The sequence below is a fragment of the Cydia fagiglandana genome, chromosome 10 (assembly GCF_963556715.1).
Source record: "Cydia fagiglandana chromosome 10, ilCydFagi1.1, whole genome shotgun sequence".
Taxonomy (NCBI): Eukaryota; Metazoa; Arthropoda; class Insecta; order Lepidoptera; family Tortricidae; genus Cydia; species Cydia fagiglandana.
Genome location: NC_085941.1, coordinates 18,457,150 through 18,473,918, shown reverse-complemented (window position 1 = coordinate 18,473,918; position 16,769 = coordinate 18,457,150). Strand labels below are relative to the sequence as shown.

General features: G+C 35.6%; 2 protein-coding genes across 2 annotated transcripts; both read right to left on the bottom strand.

Annotated features, from left to right (window-relative positions):
- Positions 1–706: 706 nt before the first annotated feature.
- On the bottom strand, positions 707–3,990 carry LOC134667995 (organic cation transporter protein-like). The gene is made up of 7 exons (XM_063525430.1): positions 3,791–3,990; positions 3,159–3,396; positions 2,994–3,078; positions 2,559–2,729; positions 1,611–2,252; positions 1,396–1,532; positions 707–871 (listed from the first exon to the last, which is right to left on the bottom strand). The coding sequence occupies exons 1-7, from the start codon at positions 3,988–3,990 to the stop codon at positions 713–715; spliced, it is 1,632 nt and encodes a 543-aa protein (XP_063381500.1). The 3' UTR covers positions 707–712.
- Positions 3,991–5,533: 1,543 nt separating this feature from the next.
- Positions 5,534–10,049, bottom strand: LOC134668255 (organic cation transporter protein-like). The gene is made up of 7 exons (XM_063525743.1): positions 9,826–10,049; positions 9,222–9,450; positions 8,050–8,134; positions 7,678–7,848; positions 6,697–7,338; positions 6,130–6,311; positions 5,534–5,695 (listed from the first exon to the last, which is right to left on the bottom strand). The coding sequence occupies exons 1-7, from the start codon at positions 10,032–10,034 to the stop codon at positions 5,534–5,536; spliced, it is 1,680 nt and encodes a 559-aa protein (XP_063381813.1). The 5' UTR covers positions 10,035–10,049.
- Positions 10,050–16,769: the final 6,720 nt, after the last annotated feature.

Sequence of the window (16,769 nt, the reverse complement as noted above, 5' to 3'; positions counted from 1 at the left end):
CCGACCGTCGAACAACGAGGAACTCTAAAATTCCACTTAGTTCGACTGTCGAACAATGATCAATTTTCATTTTCATCTACTTTTATTGTATTTTGTGTCTGAAATGTGTGTTGTCACTCGTTTAGTTTTGTTTAGGTGTAGATTATTTTTAAGTCAGGTTGCCGTGGCATTATGCTGAGTGGGGATCCTGTTTAGCATCTAGTTTGTGTAATTTTGTGTTGTGTGTTATTTTTTATACTCAGATTTTAAATAAATGTATTTCTTCTTCTTCTTCTACTTTGATTACACCATTGGGTTTTGAATATTTTTTTTGCCCGGGACTTCGTTGATGTAAAATATTAAAAGTACAAAAACATTTTCAGGGCTATCCTTCGAAATGTCTTCAAAGGTCCTGTTAAAAACCCCTCTCTGTATACAATCATCACGGATGTAATTAAAATAAGAATAAAACAGTCATACAAACGCCGAAAAACCACACTCTTCAAAAATTTACCCATCCAAACATGTTCTTCAAAATCAAAGCAATTCAGAATACATTGATTTGAAATAATATAATTTTTCTATCATTTTATGGCATGTATTTCTTGAATTTTAGTAAATTTGACTATTTGTGAATTTTATTTCAACAATAAAAACGTCTATAATAACGTCTACAAATATTCAGTTAAGTGTGATGCTGTTACTAGTATTAATATATGAAGGAACCCACAACTTAAGACACGTCTGTGCTTTTTCCAATATCAGAAGCCTCTTCCATGGTGTCAGGGAACTTAGCTCCGAGGGTCTCAGGTGTGATAAATACGAGGCAGCCCGACAGAAGAGCGCAACTTCCAAATAGCACGAATGGTAACTTCTCGAACGTGGAGTAGCCCTGAAAACAGATTGGTCATAACAGTATAAAAACACCCTTTGTAAACTAATCGTTTTATACTTTACTCTACAATCACTGAATAGAATCACTTCAGGTCCAAGAGAGAAGCCTGGGTGTAGATGATGAAAGCAATCCTACAAAAATCATTAGTCCTTCCTCTTCAGCAGTCAGTAAAGGATGACTCACGCTAGGCCGGCCCGAGACTGGGCCGAGGCGTCTGACACGTCATTTTCTATGACGGCTGATCGGTGATCACATGGTGCTTTTTATAGAAAATGAAGCGCTGGAAGCTCCGACCCGGCCCTGGTCCGGTCTAGGGTGAGTCATCCTTAAAGCAGTGAAGATCAATGAGTTAGATAGACCAACTTACTGTTTTACAACAATTGGCGCTACAACTTCTAGGTCTATTGTCCAAGTTGACTTTTAAAGGCTAATGATTATCATTATGCAGAAAAAAACATAGGTAACTAGGTAATTACCATTGCAGGAGTCAGTGGGGCCAGAATAGAGCCAACCCTACCTACCATAGAGGAGAAACCTAAGAGGCTATGGCGGTGCCTGGTAGGAAACAGTTCTGCTGTGTAAACATATAATGCTGAAACTACCATGGCGATGGCATATTTGCCAATGAGATATACTGTCAAGGAGATTCCGTAGTAACCTGAAATACGAATAGCGATTATCATGATAGATGGTAATGTAAAACTTACATTTAATTCAAATATAGAATCTAGCTAACCTTCAGGCATAAAAATATATGCTACTTGGCAAGCAGCGCATAACCAAAAAGCACAGATGAGGACAGGTTTTCGACCAATATTCCCCAATAGAAATATTGATGTCCAGTACCCAGGTATTTCCATCATCGAAACTGCCACGAAGTTTAAGTAATGATTGCCAGAGATGTTTACAGCGTTGATTGAAAGCCCATAATACACAAAAGTATATGTAATCCACCAAACAGGAGACACGATACATCGAATCATAACCTGTTTGTGTTTAAACACTTGAACTATCAGCCAAGGCTCGGCTTGTTTTTCCCATGCTTCTAAAGCGTTTACATTCTTCTCTTCTTCTACTGCTTTTCTCAAAGCAAGTAGAGACCTGTCAGAAAGATTTTTTCCGTTTAAACGGGCGGCAGTTTTAAGAACAGCTTCAGATTCTTCATAGCGTCCTTTGCTCAAGGTCCAGCGTAATGATTCTGGGACGATCCAAAGGGAGAAACTTGTGATGAACATTGGAATATAGAGGACTTGGGTCAGGTTTTGCCAGTCTGGAACACCCCAGGCAAGCAGACCAGTGCAGATGCTTCCAAGAGAGAAGAATGCGTTCATAGACGCTCCACCGATGACTCGCAATTTCGGGCCCAACAACTCCATAACTGCAACAAGTCAATAAAATTTGTTGTAAAAAATCTAAGCAACATACTGTTCTAATATTTGAATTATGCATTATTTCCAATTATTTTTGAAAGTCATATTCAAAGATTTATCCTGCAAGTATAGCCTCGATAGCTCTTTTACTAAATACATTTGACAGTGACATGAAAAATATTTATATTAACATTTATAAATACACAGCCAATACCTATGGACTTTTACTAAAATACGTAAATGATTTTAGATTTTTTGAAATACCTGTGTAAACATTATATTATAATAAGAAGGAAATTACCAGTTCAGCTTACCTAGAATATAAGCGCTAGAGAAGACACCGGACCCCAATACGGCTTCCAAGAACTGCAAAGCCGTATATCCAACGTATGTGTTGACCCAAGCGCGAGATAGACCAAGGCTGGCTCGGATAACCGCATTGATGGCCAATGCTGTACGACGTCCCCATTTGTCTGACACGAAACCTGCAGTTTTAAACGGGCAATTCACGTAATTTTTTGTCGACAATCGCACGATATGTCTCCATTTGGCTTGAGGATCCTCAACAGTAGCACTAGAGAGCTGAGAGTCATTTTTCATTCGTATACTTGTTGTAGTAGGTATTTTAATCTATTGTAACTTTAACTACATACGTATTAGATACCTACATTCTATTGGATATGATAACATCTATATGTGCATTTTTAGCAAATAAATTGAATTTTATAAAAGGAAATACCTATATGTACCTGTAATTGGTAGCGCAAAGAGTGTACCAATAGTACGCGCTGATCCGATGAAGGAGCGTTTCCACTCCTGGCATGCAATCCCAAACTGGACAACCACACGAAATTATAACTTTCAGAAACTGCTATAGGTATATTCTAGGTCTTAGAAGATTATTCCATACTCACAGTAAAGACAACAGTGTTAGTATTCTCATAGACAAACTCCTCACAGTTGATGACTTTGTTAGTGTCGAATAGGCTAACTGGGCAAGTTTCTGAGACATTGGCATTATCGTTGGTAGAAATGTTGGCAAAACGTTGGCAGCCATTAAATGAGGAGCTTGCTGCCGGGACAGCATTAAAGATCCATGCTGGGGAGAAATCAATTGATTGATCTGTTGATTCGCATTCTGGTATCAAGCATCTGAAAAACAATAAACATTGAAGTTTGCTGAGAACCTTTTCTATTATCTAATGTGCTTGCAAATCTTTAACAGAAGTAGTTACAATTGGCAATCCAATACCTACTTAATGAACTCGCAAAATTGAAAACGTAGAAACTGAGGTTGTAATAAATAAATGAGTATTAATAGCAGGGGACTGTTCTCAGCAACTTATATATTGTTATCTTATACCTTCTAACATTATTTTAAAATTAAATTAATTTATTACTTGTTTTTGTACCATATATATGAATATTTTTTTTACTTTGTGTTTAAATTAAAATATGTCAATAACAATCTTGATCCTAATTTGGTCTTAAATTAATTAAATTTAATACAATTAAATTTTAAAGCAATTTCACTTTTGTGTAATACCTGGTATTAGTCCTTGCTGTCGTAAAAACATACTCGATGGCAACAGCACCACTAAATATAACAGCAATCGCAGTTAATGTCACTGTCCGAAGCTGGAACCAACCAAACTGTCCAATTTCTTCAGTCAAGATCTTGTCCAGATCTATAATGGTGTTTTCTTCTTCTGTAGAATCATCAGAGTGAGCATTCTTGCTGTCCATTTTAATTTTGACTGTAATATGCTAGTTGATAGATTTCCGTTGCAATATTTGAAACCTTATTTCATATTATATTAATATAGGAAATTCAACTTTGTCAATAAACAAATGTAATAATTCTCCATCTTGTTATCTACAAGGACGATATTATGTATTTTCTCTATCAAAATAAATTTAGTATAATTAAAATTTAACAGTATCAACGGTAAAACTCACTTCGTACATTTATTCACTGTAGGTAAATTCTACTCACTGCAAATAATTCAAATATACGTATGTCATTGAATGTGTTATGTGAGATAACTAGAGATAAATATCATAAGCAGTGGCTTAGTTAGTTAAGTGAGTTCTTTATTGAACTCTATTGCCTAAATAATAAGAGGTACCTAATAAAACTGACAAAGCAAATGAAAAATCTTCCGCAAACACTTGCAATAATATCTTTGTGAATATTATAATAAGGTACAAAGTCAAACAGAATCTTTCTGTATATGTATTGTTTGGTATTCGTCTCCTTAAGATAATGTAATTGTGTACTTGAAGCGGCACAAGCGCAGCGATAAAAAAAAAAATTATCTGCCTCACGTGTGACAGATTCTGACAATGTTACTGAGCAATTGACCTTTTATATATATATTGTGTGTAGTGGTCTAAAATCTTGGATAAACCTTGGTTTTGCTCTATAGGGCAGTTTATTTCTCATAATGAATTCAAAAAAAGAAATTAAGTTCAGGATCCTTATCTTCCACAGACAAAAGGTTAGGTTCAAAATTATGTTGTTCAAAAAAACTTCGTGTAAGGTAGAAGTACTAGTGCTCGACGCTGCACTAGTATTCAACATGGGCAGTATGTCAAAGTAATATATGTAGGTTAAATTTGAACGGCGAAGATTTTTCTGTATTCAAATATAATCCTTGTCACCATGACATAAAGTGCCCATGTCGAATACTAGTGCAGCGTCGAGCACTAGTACTTCTACGTTATTCGAAATCATAGAAATATAAAAAAAAGCTGAAATTCCGTCAAATCCAGGTTTGGCTAGTCAAACAAAATTTGACGTGGTATTAGTGAAATGTAAACTATGGCTAACCCATCATAGTACCTAGTGGGTAACTTAGTTAATAAAACTTGGGCGCAAGCGCTAAACGGATTGGCCAAAACCAAAGGAATATATTCTTTCAGAAGCTACTTTTGAGCGTGAAAAATGAGTAATCATAATTTTACCCCGCCATCAATCACCCATAATTTTACCCGACTACTGAAACGGCAGGGTTATCATTTTAGTAGTACAGTCAGCAGAAATTGTCTCAATTTATTTTGACGCGACTTTATTGTTAAGAGAATAAGAGTTCGCCCGCTTAGCAACTTCTGCTGCTGACTGTACTTAAGAGTAAGTTTCGCAATCAATTCTCGTGAATGTAATGTCAATCGATTAGTTTTTGTGACCCGGGTGATAAAGGCTGGGTTAATGTTTTCTAAAAATAGAGGTTGGGTTAAAGTTGTTCATAATGAAAAGTCACTCATTTTACATATATTCGCTTTTTTTTTATTTAGTATCATTTTTCTTCTTGCCAATGTCCGAAGCTTCCTCCATGGTGTCAGGGAATTTGGCACCAAGGGTCTCTGGTGTGATGAATACTAAGCACCCGGAGAGAAGAGCGAAGCAACCGAATATGACAAACGGTAGCTCGTCAAATGTGGAGTTGCCCTGTTAAAGAGACACCGATTTTAAAAATTAACAACACTAAATTTAACCTTCCTCGGTGATAGATTTCCGCAAGAAATATTGCCTACGCTAAGGTGGTAAACCATATTTCTTCTGGCTACAGCTTTAAAAGTAAAATGTAATGATGCCTAGAGATTTATAATGAATTTATCCAGTTTGTTGTGTTTCGATAATATAATTATTATAATGATAATGATGAATGCTATTGCGCCGATCATCAAAACATTATCAGTGCGTTTACGATAAGCAGCCATTCAGAGAGTTTAGATAATGTTATATCGCCGTAGATTAAGGACAGCACCACTGTCTATTTAGCACTAGATAAAGAAATACATTACTTTAAGTCTACTCTCCAAAGGAAACTCCAAAGGAAGGAAGGAAGGAAAGGAAAAGGAAGCCGCGGTCCCTTAACTTACCATAGCTGGTGTGAGGGGGGCTAGAATAGACCCGATCCTTCCGACCATAGAGGAGTAACCCAGCAGACTGTGGCGGTTTCTGGTAGGATACAACTCCGCTGTATACACGTACAGCCCTGCGGACACCATGGCGATGGAGAACTTGCCGATCAGGTACACCGCCAAGGAAAAATCGTTATAACCTTAAAAATAAACATGAAAATGTTAATATAAAGAGGTAAAATGAAAAAACAAGAGATTTCAACCTACTTCACATAGGTACAAATAACAGTATTTTATGCGTGCGTTTTCTCTTTATTAAGAATGCTGTTAATAATTTGTCAGGGTTGTACCATATTTTGAACCTAGTAAGTATTCTCAAATGTATCTAGCAAAATTTTAAACAATCTGTAAGTCAACACTTAATCGTTCTACTGTCCCGTTTTCCTAAATTTTATCAAATCATCAAATATACAGCAATTTTTTTGGAAGGAGATAATAAAACTATGTACAATTCAAACGCATCGCTATTTTTAGAGGTTAGAAATAGATATAAGTAACGAAATAATAGAAGCAAGTATTTATTACCGTCAGGCATGAAAACATATGCCGCTTGGCAGGCGGCGCAGACCCAAAATGCGGCGATGAGCACAGGCTTCCTCCCAATGATGCCCAACAAGAACATCGACGTCCAATAGCCAGGAATCTCCACAGCTGATACCGCCACGTAGTTCAAATAGCGGTTCCCTGATATGTTCACAACATTTACAGACAACCCGTAGTAAACAATAGTAAAGGTTATCCACCAGAAAGGCGACACTAAACACCGTATCAAAATCGGTTTATATCTGAACACTTGAACTATTAACCACGGCTCTGTCTTTTTAATCTCCGCTTCCATCTCATTCTTCCTCTTCTCTTCTTCCACTGATTCCCTCAAAGCTTCCAACGACTTGTCTGACAGTTGTCTTCCGTTAATTCTTGCTGCTGTTTTGAGAACTGTCTCAGATTCTTGGTACCGTCCCTTGCTCATGTACCAGCGGACTGATTCGGGGACGAACCAGAGGAAGAAGCTAATGATGAACATTGGGATATATAAAGCGCGGGTAAAATCGCGCCAGTCGTTGAAAGCCCAGGCTAATAGGCCAGCGATGACGCAGCCCACCGAGAAAGAGGAGTTCATGGAAGTTCCGAACGCGACACGCATCCGAGGTCCAACCATCTCCATCACTGTACAAAACAATCAGAAAAGAGATCAAGTATTTATAATTATTTAAAATATTACCATATCTAGTTACAAACTACTGTTATATACTTTTGTACAAAGCATTGAAGTTAATAATTTAGTTAATGTTGATGAAGACTTGTCAAAGTGGAATGATCAACAATATATGAATGGATGCAATTATAGTCTGTCGATTTGTAGCTGGCCCTGACGGCTAATCCTTTGTCTAACATTGTCAAGTAAAACCGCATGTGCTACCTTTGCGTGATTAAAATAGTTTCTACAGTATTATACTCGCTCTTCTTCAAACTACAATAGTAATTGTGTGATGTACACTAACTTACCTAAAATATAAGCACAGCTAAATACGCCACCACCTAAGGCGGCTTCAAGGAATTCCAGAATAGTGAAACCCACATATGTGTTGGTCCACGAACGGCTCAGGCCAACAGAAGCACGAATAATAGCATTTATGATGAGCGCCGTACGCCGCCCCCAGCGGTCCGATATGAATCCTACAGTAACATTATATTGGTATTAATACTACACGACGAAGTTGGGCTAAAAGAAGTCAGTCAACATCATAATTAAAATTATCACCGAAAGAATTCCACTGCAGCTAGATTTGGAAATTTAATATACTTGTTGCAACATTAACTGTAGCGTGTTTTTCAAATTTTGCAGGTACTTAAAACTGATAGAGAAGGAATTTTCACCCGTAATAGGTAAGCACGCTAGTGTCCCAAACGCACTCGCAGTACCAATGAAAGAGCGCTGCCAATCCCGACACGCTAGCTCAAACTGAAATCAGGGGAAAATAATATGTTAGTAGTATGTACTTAGGTATCAATAATTTTAATAAAAGTATTGAGCTTACATTACGATCCACATTGCACCGGCAGTATTGCTATTAGGCAATTATGCAAAAACTTTTTTATAGTATTAAAAAACAAAGAATTTAGATTCTCAACTACACTCACGAGCAACATAAACGGGTCGACTTGTATGTTTAGTTTAGTTTAGTTTAGTTTATTGATCTCTCAATACAATTTTCATAGTTAATGTAAAAGAATACATAAGCAATTACTTATCGTATAGCGATCGTCGGATACAAAATAAATAATTAAATTACAATTAAACAGTAGTTATATACAATGGTATATACTCGTAGATATATCACAAAATATTATTCATGTCAAAATATTTCTAATAGCAAATATGGAGGATTATAACGTAATCCGTTTTCAATGACTGTGAGTTCAAATTCACTCCTCTTGTTTATCTCAATAAGCTTTAAACATAATGATATAAGCGATGATATCAAAATTTATAATCGATATTTAACTTAACACATAATCCAGTTTTATTTTCATTATCCTATTTTTGCGTTAGTTGTTATTTATTGTGCTATTGAGGGTTATATTTTACCCGACGATATCATAATATCCTTGCATAATTAAGTAATGTTGATATCAATGATAATAATGATAATTTTTTGCCTACTATCATGATATCGAAATTGGTTGTGATTATTCATTTTTATCTTTTCGTCCGTATTATCCTCTGTTCGTATACATACATTATATTTTTATCAGTAGGTATCTAGTTACAATGAACATCATCTAGGAATTCATCTCACTTAAAATATTTTCTTCCGTATCAAATCTTAGGCTAAGATAGACATTAGACTTCTCGTTACTATCTATCCCAGTACAGATCTCCATCAGCGGCCCATTTCTTGAACAGTATTAGACTAATATTATTACTCCACTTGTATGGGTTGCCATGACAACACACTAATAATATTAGACTAATATGTTTCAAGAAATGAGCGGCTGAGGTGCTCTAATATTCTTACTGCAATATATGTATGTATTGTATTACTCACAGTGTAGACAACAGTATTAGTATTTTCATAGACGTACTCCTCACAATCTACGACGTTGCTTGGGTCGAACAGACTAGCAGGACAAACGTCATCGAGCTGATAGATCGAAACGTTGGCGAAACGCTGGCAGCTGTCGAATGAAGAGCCAGAAGGAGGAATAGCGTTTAAGATCCATGATGGTGCGAACTCGATGGGCTGGTCTGTAAATTCACACTCCGGGATGAGGCACCTAAGAGACAACGTTATGATTTGTTTTGTTACATTTGCATTTAAATAAACATGATAACGCTTAAAGCCATACTAGGCCTAGTTATTGCAGCTGCTGTTTTTCACCTGTTTCTAAATAGATGTAACAGAAAATTAACAAATTGTTTAATTTATGGTTATTTGTGAGTTCTTTTTTGTCAACGATATAACTGGCGAGTTTATTTGCTATTTGTAAAATATCAGCAATGTCAGCATGTGATATTACTGTTAAGGCTATGCAGTTTTCAACTATGAAACCGATTAGGTAAGCAACAATCATTAGAATAGACTATAGACTTTTTTGCGGGTGATCTAATATCAAATTGGTATTTTTGTTAATTCTGTTACTTTGAAATACCTGGTGTTAATTCTCGCCGTTGTAAACACATATTCAGCGGACGCAAACCCACTAAAAATTACAGCGATCGCCGCCAAAGCCCACGTCCGTAGCTGGAACCATCCGAATTGACCGATTTCTTCTACTAAAATCTGGTCTAGATCAACACGGGTCTTCACTTCTGCTTGCTCTACCTTAACGTCATTAGGTTGATCATCTTTATCTTCCATTTTGTATGTATCGATTGTTTACAGATTTACACCTTTTTGTTTATGCACTATTCCACTGTCTTCACTTCTATGTTTAATATCATTAAATGACTATTTACCACAGCTGCCTATGCCAACATTGCATGCTCGCACTTATAATATCTTAGAAATCAGTCTTACAAAAAAACTAAGACATTAGATTTAAAATTAGTTAGGATTAAGTATTTCACTAGTTTCACATTTTGAGATTAAATATATTGTTGTTATACATTGCTTCACTTGCTGAAGTATTTCCAAACAAGGAGCGTATAATGCGATACTAATCGCTTTTATTGTATAATATTTAAAGTAGGTACTTAAATCAACGATAAAATATTGGCTTATCAGGCTAATTTTATTTATTCTGATAACAAATGCTACTACTATTTTTTTTCATAACCGCTATCCGTGGATAATAATGAAAATATAGATTGTCATACAAAGTGCATAATGATAATATATGTACAGAAAGAGATTGAGAAAAGAATAACATTAAAACTAGCATTGAATCATAATTAAGTCCATAGTATCTTGTTTCATGGGCGTTTAATATTTTAAGATTTAGATTAAGTTTTAGTAAGATTTTCATATTTTCATGGGTGACAAAGTAAAGGCTTTTTACGCAGCATTAAAAATAATTAATCTTAATTAGGCGGAGTTGAAGTTAGGGCTCTCTACGGAACCCTAATTTTCAGTGATAATTATGCAAACGTATATATCCAAAAAAAATACATTGGTACCAACCGAACGGTGGTTTGAGTCTACTGAATTTTGATCTTTTGTAGACTTCGACTACGTGTTACCTACTCGAGTAAATGTAGTAAAATTTAAACTGCTGCATTTCAAAATTCCAACGCAATACGTGTGTTAATATATTGAAAATATACTTAAATTGAAAATGTATGCAAAATATTATTTTAAAATAATTCTCTAAGAGATTTTTCACTTTTCATAAAGTCTTGGCGCAATGTCAGCATTTGTTTTAGTTAAGGGCTTTAAAATTTAATAACGAATCGTAACACCAAAGATATACCTACCTAGTCAAAGATTTTGTATTATTTTGTACTTGTTCACAAAGTTTAAAAACCTTGTTTCATGCCCCGAACGATACACGCTTCTCAAACTTTCTCGCATGTTCATTTATACCTAAACGACAAACTCCCAAACCTTCGTAACTTGTCTTATGAAAATTACGTAATCAGCGCCAATGTGAGTCCCAACAAATCCCCTGAGTGACGAACTCCAGCTATTGTGAATGTGTCGAGGGGCAGATAAATATATTATGTGCCCCTAAAAGCGTAAGAAATCCGAAGATTTGTAAAGTTTCCCCCTTTATGATGGGCAAAGCGCTCTGCCGATGTTTTCTGCTTGAACGATATGAAAAACTCCTAACACAGTACCCTGAGGAACTCCAACTTTAATCTTCAACTTCTAAGACTCATTATTGAATGGGTCGGTGATTGAGGCAAAATTCATTTGTGATGTTAGTAAGTTTAACATATCTTAGTTTATGACAGTCGGTAAAACAGACAAAAGTATTTATGGGACGGTAAAAATTCCTGTTACTTGCGACGTTGTTTTTAATTTCTGTACGTTTTATGAGCGTGTACAGGCAGACAGTACTTGGTCTTCTTTATTTTTATGAGCAATTTTATTTTTAATGCTCTATAAAACATAGATATCCGTCAGTATTGTCTTAGAAGAATTTTGGTGGATAAGCTTCTTTGAGAAGAACAGTTACATCACATTCATTGTACCATCAGCCGTAAAAATGCATTGCGAATTTATCAATGAATTCATTCATAATTTTCCATGCAATATCGCTGCTCACTGTACCTATTGTATTGATGATGAATTTTTCTTTTTAGCAATTCCGATTGTTGAGCCTGTTAAAGCATTGCCAAAGTTCCTATTCAACCCCATGGTGCCCTCATTGGTTTGGTTCATTGTTGTCCAGGCCCAAAACATTCCACGACTCTTCTCTTTCCGCAAATCCGCACACAGTGTAGGGTTACACTGGCGACATACGCAGCCTTTTAACCAGAAATCCACTGAACCTTGTAGGAGTTGTAGGTTGTAGGTGGTCCGCCAACGCTGCTTTTTCACGTGTAGTGTGGGATGAATAGTTTTAATCTCTGCGATCTCATTTTAAACCACACAACCACATAATTAACTCTCTAAGCCACTTTAAATGCGTGCATAAAGGCCTCATGAAGAGATAATGGCGCGTTTACACGGCCCTATTGGCTATTTACCTCTGTAAATGAGCATCAAACAAGAATGTAGTGTTATGAGAGCGTTAGCGAGCAACACATCGATTTATTAGCGCAAAGTTTTGGAATGAAAAGGCCTAAGCGCCGTTTTAAAGTTTATAAACTTAAGCTGTTTTATCTTTGTTTAGAAATTTTGCTATTGTAATAAAAGGGGGTATCTTAGTAGGAAATATACGGTACTTATGACTTTATGGTAATGTGCGGTAGTTATTGCAGCAGGCAATGGAGATACTGTGCTAGAATTGCTTCAAATGGCGCTGGTAATTGTATCTTGACATCTAAGATATTTATGCGGCCTAGTATAATGTCTGAACATGATAAGCTGTTATATTGGTAATAGTTTTTGTCCAAGTTTCCGTTAAAATGTCTCATTTTGTGGTATAATTTTTTGTACTCAAGGAAAGAATGTTGGCAATATAGATAATAGACAGATTTTCTGTAAGAACATAATTTTCCCCAGAAGGTCAAAAAATACAATCTCATTTCCATAATTTTAGTTCTCATAAATGTATTTTGTTAGACTAAAATAGTGCGGCTAAGTGGTTGCACACGCCATTATTTCCTCAAGTTCAAAATGTTCAGATCATTTTGAACACACCCGTTTAGTCACTTCTGCTGCTGACTGTACTCAGCAATATGTGAAACAAGGAAAAAGTAAATGATTGACGTCATAACGAAGATAAAAAGCGGGCCAATTCGGCAATCCGCCATTGAGTCGGTTGTTGGAGGCAAACGACGCGTAAACGCGGATAGATTAAACCGGCGGACTATGTAACTGCGAGCTTTCGGTTTGCCTATACACGGAGCGGGCGAAACGCAGTTGAATTTTTACTTATATTTTAAAGTTTTCTAAGGAAAAAAGGCAATACAATCAAGATCACAGAAACTACATTACATGGCGAGAAAGTTGCTAGATATAAGTGGGAAGCCTAAGGGACGCGGCAAGCCCAAGATAACATGAATATTTTTTGTAAAAAAGAACCTTAAAGAAGAAAGAATACCACCAGAGACGACCTAGGACAGACGCTCCTGGCTCCTGGCGACGCCGTATAAGGAGAGCCGACTCCAAGTAAATGGGATAAGGCTAAGAAGAAGAACACGTCCTGACTAATGTAGTTAAATACCTTTTCTGCAAAGATAACGTGAATAAATTTTGTAAAAAAGAACCTTAAAAAAGAAAGAATACCAGAGATGACCCCGGACAGAAGCTCCTGGCAACGGTGTCTAAGGAGAGCCGATTCCAAATAATGGGATTAGGCTAAGAAGAAAAACAACCTGACTAATGTGGTGAATTACCTTTTCTTTTGACTTTTCATTGTAACTTTCTGTCGGAAAGTGCTGGCTGTCCACATTGTCATTGATATTTGAATTTGTTCTGTTGACATGTTTTTCATTTTTGATGCATGTATATCAACCGTGTAACACGTAAGAAATTTTTCTCTCTAAATAAAACGAATTAATATTGCATCAATACACTTGTATTATTCTATCACTGCTTTCCACCATCACTTTCGTAGACATACACAAAGGCACAAGTTAAACTTTTAATGCCTCTCTCATTTCGTCAGGGGTTAAAGACAAGTCGCGACGTGTTCCATCCCCCTAACTGAATCGCATCGTTGCTCGGTGCCACCAAACTGTAATCGGCCGCTCCACAATGTTTGTTTGTTTAAACTTATTTATTGGTGTCATAAAAAAATAATACTACAGTTTTATTGATGTTCGTGTGTTGTTTACCCTAGAGAATAGACATACTAAGTTATTGTAGCAGGTTGCTTTGTAAAGTCAACAATAAAGTAATAAAAGAGGCATTATCTGATAAACCAAGTGATTTCAGAAGACTATTTTCGATTTAGAGTTTTTTCAGAGGACAGTGAAGTGAGACACTAAAAATAATAAACATATTATGAAGCTATTATTTCATCAGCAACGACTTTTTTGCAATTTAAATAACTAGCACAGAAACAAAACAAAAGCCATTTTTAGCAACACTATGTAAATACAGTCGCCAACTGAAAATATTTACTTTCGAAAACAAATAACAATCGAACAAAACACACGCCAGAAAATCGTTAAAAAACACATTTCATTCTCCAAACACCGAATATAAAAGGCGAAATTTTGGCAACTGGAAGTACTTTGAAAACATTTTCTTAGCAATAAGACACCTGCCGTAAGGGAGTATTTGCGCGCCCCTTGAATGTAAAGGACTTTGTCAATCAAGGGATTTACCTTCCACTCCTCGTTGACAATGTTCTTAAGTTACAACCCCGGTTTAGCAATCTGACACGATGGAAATCGCCTGTTAGAGTTGACTTTCTGAAGCTTTGCGGATTCGTTAAAAGTTTGAAGGTCTAACCCAGATTCGCAAACATGAAAGGAAGGGAGTATTTTTAGACCAAATGGCAAACGTTTGAAATCCAAAGTATCTTTAATGGTCATGAGAACTTTTTGTCGAAGTATTAATTAAAATATCAAAATTTTCAAGGATATATTAAAGTTGTCAATAATTAATGATGATTATTAATCAAGACGTGAGATCTTCTGTTTAAAATATAATATTTCAAAATACGTGACAAAATTTTGTAACCACTATCATTTTTATTATACTCTGTCAAGCAATTTCCGTCAGTAGAAAAGAGCGGCAAATTTAACAAAATCGTCTCATGATAATTTGAATTTCGCTCCTTTTTCTACTGACAAATTTGTTTGACCGGCTATAGGCTTTTAACATTTCTAACTATTAAAGCTGGTTGACCTACTAAAGTCCACTGGCATCCATTAGAGACTCATTAAAAAATGTATTTCATAGTCTACACTCTGCACCCTTTGGGAACTTTTCAAAGAACAATAAAAATAAAAACCCACTAATTACTCCAAATCGACCAATCAAAAATAATGACTTACTTCAAATTGGGACCAATCCCTCTCTATCGATCGTGGCCGGTGCCACCATTTTGCTCAGTTAATTATCTGCCTCTGGCTTAATCCGGTGAGTCACGTGACTCGCACGTGCCCGGGGGCTTATTCTTGAGTATAAAGTATGATAGAGAATTTGGTTTTGCTGAGATTTGCGTGATTTGTGGAGACAATTCAGATCGTGTACCTATATGTCAAAGGTTTTTGGGGGACCACATGTCATTGTGATTTGTAACTAGGAAGTTATTTATTTGAATTAAAGGAGAATATTATGAGTTACTTAATCTTATTGCTGCGAAGAGGGATGCTTTAAATTGATGTAATGATTAATATTATAGTGTTTTATTTTTTCCGTTGATCAACTTGAATAAATTGCAGTAATTGCACTCATTATTTTATCATAAATACCTAAAAAAAACAATAATGCTCTTGATAGCATTCACTTCTGAATTTAAGATCTCACTTTTTAATTTTCGTTTCTTTGTTTGTATATTTTATATTACATTATTTACAAAGAATTTTTCGGAATGAGTATTTGAAAATTAAATTAAAGTTAAATAATATTATAAATTGGTAACCAACCAAATTATATTTGAGTAGGTACTTAATTTTTAGTGTTCCGTACAAAACTTTGTTTACTTATTATATTTTGGTGATAGTAATATCTATACATTAAAATATCTACAGTTTTGAGAATGATCTCAAAGGCCAGGTTGACGTAACGAGATTAAATTTTCATATAAAATATTTGTAGAGGTAACGTCTATCGGGAATTCATAAAAGACAAGCGATGAATCGATAGGCCGAGATATTATTAATCATTATTTAAATTTTATAGCCAAAATAAGTTTATCCGCGCTGGTGTCGCTATTGGTTTTTAATAAGATTTTCCTTTAATCTTTGGAACGAAAAATGTATGTATTTATTAAAACATAAATTTACTAAATGAGTTAATATACAAAATAGATTTGAGACCTTAGTCAAGATGATAAACGTTTGTCGAATAAACGCCAATCTAAAATAAATTTATCGGATTGAGAGATGCGAACGCGTTAAGTTATTAATTCCACACATTATAAGTTTCGATTTATGTTTTCCTTAAACTTTTGAGTTACGGCACTGGTGTGATACAACTGAATCTATTTTTATATTTTAAATTTAGAAAAAGTTCAATTAAAAAGTTTTGATAGCGACTCTCTCTTCCGAGCTATATATCCCAAATGGTGAAGGATCAGTTTTCCGTGTCTTTCGCTTCCACTTTGCCCTATCCTCGACGTCGTTTTTGGATACTTTGCACTCAATCATATCTTTTAGCACTACGTCCTTCCATCTTGTTTTCGGTTTACCTCTACCTCTTTTACCGGGGATGGCGATGGAGTTTTGAGAGCGACTGTAAACAAATAAATACCAACGCACACAAACTTCCCTCCGGAACTCATTCCCCTTCCAGACATTACCGATGTTGATAATGCAATTGGTCCTAAACAAAGATTTAAATAAGGCAAAGTGGGGTCCAAGATTAGCC